Raw genomic sequence first — 7,990 nt, 5'->3', positions numbered from 1 at the left:
TGAACTAATGGAAGATGTTAATTATATCCTACTTCCATTAGTTCAGCATCCATTTATGTTATAGGATAAATGAATGGATGCTGAACAAATGGAAGAAAAGAAGAACAATGAATTAACCGCAGTCCAAATGTAATTGCTGAAAACACATAATAAGGACTGTTTATAATTTTCAACTAAATAGATGTTGTTCTTAACTACATAACTACAGATGTTGTTCTTAACTACATAACTACAGATGTTGTTCTTAACTACATAACTACAGATGTTGTTCTTCAGTTAATTAGATATTTATGTAAATTACTCATGCTAATTACGTAGGGAACAATAACTATGTGAGCTATGCTGTAATTCACTAGTTACGTATCGATGCAATCAACCTGGGAACCACAAAACACCTTGATCTTCCATTTGGAGGCCTCGGTATTAAAGTTTTGAAAATTAAATGTAGATACTTAACTTAAAAAATCACCCTACGTTTCCATTCATCTTTTAACCTAAATGCTTGAATCCAGTCTTGAGAACCCTCCCAAACCCCCTTACTGGGAGTAAAACTTGAAAATTTCTAAAATAAGAATTTTAAATATTGCTTTGAACAGCTTCTTAAAAGTTAAAACTAATATTCAAATACATTCAAACTTGAGAGCTTCAAGAAACCGCTGACCCTCCCTCCAACTCATTCTGTCAAAAATCAAGTAAAATATACAAAAACAAGTATGACCAAGAACTGGTACATCAAAATCAATACATTAATAAATATCAAAGTAAAAAAAGAATATTAAACATGGAAACTATTTGCTCTTCAAGTATTGTATGTGTCTTTTGTTTACTAACACTAAACAGATAAACAGAAAAAATGTTCTATAAAAATTAGGAGATCAAGAATTTCAAAAGTACAGGTTTGGTTTGAAAGTTTGCTTTTACATTTGGTTGTCTTCCTATAAACCAGTGATTCCCAACCTGTGGTCCCCGGATCCCTGGGGGTCCGTGAAGATAATACCATCTCATTAAACAAGTAAGTTTTTTAATTCTGCTGTTCTTTTAATTGCACACTCAGTTAGATACGTCTTTTATTTGATAGTGAAAAATGGACAAACAAGTTAATTATTAATAAGAAAAACAGTTTGTTGGGTAGATGGAATCTTTCAAAAAACATGGGCTCCGTGGGGAAAAAAATAATAATAAAAGGGGGTCCTTGGTGGTGAAAAGGTTGAGAACCTCTGCTATAGACCATACAACAAATTATCATTAATGGTTTATTTATGTTCTGATGTTGTTGCCTTACAAGAAACAGAAAATGTTTAAATCAACACAGAAATTTTCATTGATCTAAAATCATCAAAGTACTGAAAAAATAAACAAAGCTTTTGGTATATTTGGCATCTTCTTAGGTTAGTTGTAAGTTATAGGCTAGTAAAGCTTTATCTAAACTTCCTACATGAACCAAAACAAAACTATCACCTGTAAAGCAGTTAGAAGCTTTATAGCTGACTGCAAATCTTTATCTTCAAGATAATGATCGGGGCCAAGTGGGACCTATAAGCACAAAATGAAAACAAGTCATATTGATTTTCTTTACAAAAAAGTATTCATTTGTTTAAGCAAAAAAACAGGTTTTAAGAAGTCAAAAACATATTTTACACATTAATAAAAGACAAAATCATAGCAATCTCTCTTTGAGTTTTAATTTATCCAACAAGTAATTGCCCCCACAGATACTGTTAGAAACTGTGGTGGACAGATCACAGATAGCCCTTTGTGTAGGTTTTTGCTCAACTCTTTCAGAAAAGGCTCAGTCCCTAGGGACAACCTCATAACCATTTTGTGCTTGTTATAGTTTTCATGCTACAACTTTTAAATTAGTAAGCAAATGTTAATGCAATTTGGTAGATTATCAGTAAACATTACAATGCTTTCATGCACAAAATATTAAATTATTTTATTAAGTCTTAAGTTTTGTAAAGCAATATTTTTCTCATGCCTTTTTTATATTTTTGCATTTTGCCTATCTATCATGCAAAGTAATTTTCATTTTAAGATTAAAAATACTCTTATGCATCAGAAAATTTTCAAATTTCAGATGTGAAATCTTTATAATGTCCAAATAGTTATCAAATGTTCCTTAAGGAAAAACTTTATATTTTATCTGTTATTTTCAGTAGTGAATCTCTGTACGGGTTTGGTAGATTTGACAGATCTCGTAACCATAATAAAAAATTAGGAAATAAATTTAAATTATGCCTGTTTCATTCTAGAATGATAAGAAATTATAACATGAAAACATAAATATTTAGATTAAATAGCTTAAACCTCATAACATTATACATGTATTTATATTTATTAAATTGACCTTTCAGCCATGCCTGGCTAACAGTACAGAAGCTACAATGATGTGGCACACGTACACTCGATACTGTATCCAATAACATAAAACTGACCTTTGGTCTGTACAAAGTAACCTCTCTTGGCTGTGTTTTAGTCGACTAGTATTTTGTAAAATACAGTCATATTTCCATTATTATACATTATATATGTATGTTGATAATTGCAACTTAGAAATAACTTCTTAAACTTATTTTTCTTGAAACATAGAACAGTAAATAAAGAAGTAAAGCAAACAATTATCTCTTCTAGTTACGACCTTTGAACTCGGTTGCTAAGCCTTTAAAAATTTTGCATGTAGAGGATATAAAACAAAATATTTTTTTTAGGTTTTTATATATATATATATATACACATTTGAATAACTAAAAAATCATAAATTACTACATCAATACCATAAAATTCCACTATAATTTATCAAGCTCAGTAACTAAGCTTTATTTTACTCTAAACAAATATGAAATTTCAAGCAGACTAAAAACACAACCTGCCTCATTGAAATCTTGGGTCAAAAGAAAGAGATGCTAAGAAAGCCACTAGGGGGACATTCTGAGCTTTAGATTGGTTATTAATGTCATACATAGAAGTGTATATAAGGAAGAGTTTCCAAAAATGGAAAGAGGTGGACAGGGTGCCACTGTGTTTGATTTATTACATGAGCAATATCTTAGCAAATATAGAAGATAAAATCTTCTTATTTTATATTCTAGCTTGTCAATATCGGTAATTTGAGTTTATAATTTGTATGAAACTATAGACTTAGTATTTTGACTTCACAAACATCTAATTTGAACCAGTGCTGCATTCAACATACCACGTAACACACAAAAATCAATGTTTATCTGTGTTTTTTAATATTTACTTTTAAATGAAAAAATTGAGTAATGTATAGTTCTAAAATTTGAATTATAATCTACAGTTTGATATCAAACATATTGACATAAATTCATGAAATAATAGTTCAATAAAATTTTGAATGTGAGTCAACAAGCAAGATGACATGGCCTTTTACCCATGACCTGTCTGGAAAGGGTTAGTAACAAACAATAACAACAATCAACAAGTAATTAGGGATATTTTTTCTATCACAACTGTAAAATCACAAAGATTACACAGCAAAATAACAAAGAAACCAGTAATTTAACAACTGACCTTTGAGTCAAATGGTGTAGTTCATTATTTGAAATCAACATCAAATTATTTATCACTTTAAATGTATAGGTTAACAAAGCATGATATAAGTTTATTCATTATGCTTCCCATCTTAAAAGTCTGCATATTATAAAATTATAAACGTGTTAGTTTTTCAGTTTTATGTTGATATTTAACCTTCTTGTCAGTTTTATGCCAATATTTAACCTTCTTGTCAGTTTTATGCCAATATTTAACCTTCTCGTCAGTGTTATGCCAATATTTAACCTTCTCGTCAGTGTTATGCCAATATTTAACCTTCTCGTCAGTGTTATGCTGATATTTAATAATTATAATAGAATTTGTAATAAATATTAGTTCAACTAAAATACCAGCTTAAGTGGCAGTGGAATGTTTTGAAAAGGTTTTTCCTTATAAATCACTTGTACTAGCTGAATAATATATAATGTTTTATGAAGATTAAAGTCAAATTTAATGAAATGTTTACAAAACATTTTTAGTTAACTCAATTCGCCAGTAGAATGCTACATACCCAAGAAAGAACCTGCCTCTCCTTGGACTCTCCTTTCGGCTTGATAAGGAAATACTGCTTCCTTAGCCTCCAACCTCCACATCAAATAAAAATACAAATATTACATTTAACACGATGCCTTCTTTCTTTCCTTTTTAAAAACAAAGAAAAAAAAACACTGAAGAATTATTGAATTAAAACAAATTAGCAGGTGTTACAATAGTATAATATAAGGCTTCAGTTTGAATATATAATGAAATATATAAAATATGTTACCACTTCCTTTGTCATTTGCATAACTATGCAACCTTTCCACAGACCACCTGAACAAAGACCACAAATATAGACCATAATAAATTAATTTATTGAAGGTTATCTGCACAATCAATGGTTCTTACTATTTTTAATATGTGACAGAAGTTGTTAAACAAGTCTTTACGTCACAAGCACAAAACTGGAACGGCCCTGCTAAGGGGTGCTCCAAGAACATACAACAGTTCTAACTTAGAAATAGAAAGCAGAGAAATGCCACAGAATGATGTTTTTTCAGCAAAGTCTATGGTGATCTAACTTTAATATTTATTATATAACAGCGCAATAAGCTCTTCTAACAGTGGTGCTTTTCAAGTGCATATTAATAAGCAAAATCATCTTTGTGTATAACAAAAGTTAAAAAATGAAGAAGAAACCCCGATTTAAATTTCCGTACAAACTACTGCATACATAAAAACCATTATATTTCGCGGTCTTAACACTAATCGGCATTATATATCTTTAAATTTAACCTAAAGCTGTAACAATCAATGAAGAAGAGAAAAATCTGAAGTAAGATATAGATGGTTTTGTAAAAGTCAACCTCAAGAAACATTCATAAAATCCTTCCCTTTACTTGATTTTAAAGCAAAAAATTGGGAGTAGCTCAGAATTAACAGAAAATAGATGGAGTAATAAAAACTATCATGATTTGTTTTTCTAAAACTTGCATAAATTACAGATATAAACTGAAATTTATTTAAGTCTATAAAAATTGAAGAAGCATCAGTCTCTTCTTTTTTTTGTTTTCTAATTTTTAAATATTTAATGTATTTCGATTGATGTATGGATGTTTACCAACTTCATGACGTAAAAGTTAATTCTTATGACACTTACCCATGTCAGGAAGAGGTTCAACCACTTCCCACTGAGACTCTGAACGAAACACCATGGAGACATGCTGAAGAGCTGTCTCTGTCGTCAAGTAATAAAATAACATTTAAATATTTATAGAGCTGGATGATTAATGGAACTTTCTAATCAATTAATTTTTGGGGTCATTATACAATTATATTCAACTAATCAGTTAATTAAAATAAAATACCGAGTAGGGTATTTCTTTGCTCTGGAACTAAAAGTTAAAGAGGAAAACATTTTGAGAAAACATACACTAAACTGTAAAATTGCTGACTTTTAATAAAACTTTGCTACTACTTAAAAGCCCTAATAAGATTTATTTTTTACTCAAAAGGAATGAGAATTAAAGAGTAACTAAACAGTTAGATACGCACAAGGCTTAAGCCTCAGGAATTCTGGTGAAAGAAACATTTTTTTGAAAAATCCAACTCAGTTGCACCTTTATTGAGGTATAATGAACAAAATATGTATACCTTTGGCAGAAAAAAAAAAAGATTTTTTTGAAACATGCTATAATTATAGCTGGATACTGAGAGGTCAGAATACATTTAGTTTCAAAGATAAGTAAAGTCACGGAATGGTTTATCCTGTAAACATTAATCGTTCAAGCTCTTGACAAAAAATCAGTTTTACAGATTCAAAAACTTAGAGAAGTTTGCATATATAACAATTAAGGAAACAGCCATGCTAATAGTACAGCATAACAAGCATATAACTGTGATCACACATTTAGTTGGTACAATGTGAACTATGGAAGATTGTACTCCTGTCTAAATAGTATTTTAATATCTGGCACGTTCTCATGTTACTCTCTTTCTGTTTTATGTAAGAGACATCAATCAGCCAATTATAGGGAAGAATATACCATAAACGTACCAACAAAATTACACGAATACCTCTCTGGATCAAGAAACTGTTTCACTGCTAAAGAATTTGCCAACATTGGATGTTCTAGAACTGCATTGATGTAAGCCTAAAGGAAGTATATTTAAAATGATTAGATTTATAAAACATGAAAGAACTGTACAATAATAATAGTTATTTATGGAAACATCAGCCATTGTTAGGTGGTGTACAATAATAAGATATATTTATGGAAACATAAATTATCATCAATTTTATTGTACTGTACAGTCATATAAAATTATCATCAATTTTATTGTACTGTACAGTCATATAAAATTATCATCAATTTTATTGTACTGTACAGTCATACAAAATTATCATCAATTTTATTGTACTGTACAGTCATATAAAATTATCATCAATTTTATTGTACTGCACAGTCATATAAAATTATCATCAATTTTATTGTACTGTACAGTCATACAAAATTATCATCAATTTTACTGTACTGCACAGTCATATAAAATTATCATCAATTTTATTGTACTGCACAGTCATATAAAATTATCATCAATTTTATTGTACTGTACAGTCATACAAAAGTATCATCAATTTTATTGTACTGTACAGTCATATAAAATTATCATCAATTTTATTGTACTGCACAGTCATATAAAATTATCATCAATTTTATTGTACTGCACAGTCATAAAATTATCATCAATTTTATTGTACTGTACAGTCATACAAAATTATCATCAATTTTACTGTACTGTACAGTCATACAAAATTATCATCAATTTTATTGTACTGCACAGTCATAAAATTATCATCAATTTTATTGTACTTCACAGTTATAAAATTATCATCAATTTTATTGTACTGTACAGTCATACAAAATTATCATCAATTTTACTGTACTGTACAGTCATACAAAATTATCATCAATTTTATTGTACTGTACAGTCATACAAAAGTATCATCAATTTTATTGTACTATACAGTCATATAAAATTATCATCAATTTTATTGTACTTCACAGTCATAAAATTATCATCAATTTTATTGTACTTCACAGTCATAAAATTATCATCAATTTTATTGTACTGTACAGTCATACAAAAGTATCATCAATTTTATTGTACTATACAGTCATATAAAATTATCATCAATTTTATTGTACTGCACAGTCATATAAAAGATTTCACTAGCACAAAACTTTATATACACTAATAAAACACTTAAACCCTTGTTAGTTCTGTAACTGGTGTTACAGTTATACTGAAGGAACAGTCAGTAAAGGTAAATAGAACATAAAATCTGAATCTTTCAGCCACCTCTATTGATATATATGTAAGCCTTTAAGGGAATAATGTCTATTATATGTAACATTAAAAACCGACCATTAAGAATAGATACCACACCTGCAGTCCTTGTTGCCGTTCTGCTATGAATTCTCTGCCCATGTTACCAAAAACTTTTTTTGGTGGAAGTACGAAATCAATACCGGCAGGTTGGAGGTGAGTGTTCAGTGTAACAAAATCACTGTACCGACGTGACAGGTGCCAGGAATTGTCTCCAACAAGACCACGCTGAACTCTCAAAATGTAAGCCTACAAAATGAACATTAACTTCAACCCAGTAACATGTTTCATCAGTGACAGTATTACCAATCTGTTCTAGTGTACATGTTTATATAGTTTATAACAAACTAAAGTCAACCTAGTAACATGTCTCATCAGTCACAGTATTACCAATCTGTTCTAGTATACATGTTTATATAGTTTGTAACATAAACTAAAGTCACCCTAGTAACATGTCTCATCAGTCACAGTATTACCAATCTGTTCTAGTATACATGTTTATATAGTTTGTAACATAAACTAAAGTCACCCTAGTAACATGTCTCATCAGTCACAGTATTACCAATCT

At 29.5% G+C, this 7,990-nt stretch overlaps 1 protein-coding gene across 1 annotated transcript in view; it reads right to left on the bottom strand.

Annotated features, from left to right (window-relative positions):
* Nucleotides 1-7,990, bottom strand: part of LOC106473396 (PX domain-containing protein kinase-like protein) — a 35,437-nt gene that overhangs the window by 22,651 nt on the left and 4,796 nt on the right. Inside the window, exons 2-7 of the mRNA XM_022401852.1 lie at nt 7,483-7,671; nt 6,089-6,185; nt 5,192-5,269; nt 4,064-4,137; nt 1,459-1,533; nt 60-80 (exon numbers count right to left, since the gene is read on the bottom strand). Of these exons, the coding sequence (XP_022257560.1) occupies nt 60-80; nt 1,459-1,533; nt 4,064-4,137; nt 5,192-5,269; nt 6,089-6,185; nt 7,483-7,671 (534 nt within the window). The remainder of the gene's footprint in view (nt 1-59; nt 81-1,458; nt 1,534-4,063; nt 4,138-5,191; nt 5,270-6,088; nt 6,186-7,482; nt 7,672-7,990) is intronic.

The sequence above is a fragment of the Limulus polyphemus genome, unplaced genomic scaffold (genome assembly GCF_000517525.1).
Source record: "Limulus polyphemus unplaced genomic scaffold, Limulus_polyphemus-2.1.2 Scaffold6141, whole genome shotgun sequence".
Classification (NCBI taxonomy): Eukaryota; Metazoa; Arthropoda; class Merostomata; order Xiphosura; family Limulidae; genus Limulus; species Limulus polyphemus.
Note: the sequence above shows the minus strand (reverse complement) of the source record. Positions and strands in the feature narration are given on the sequence as shown.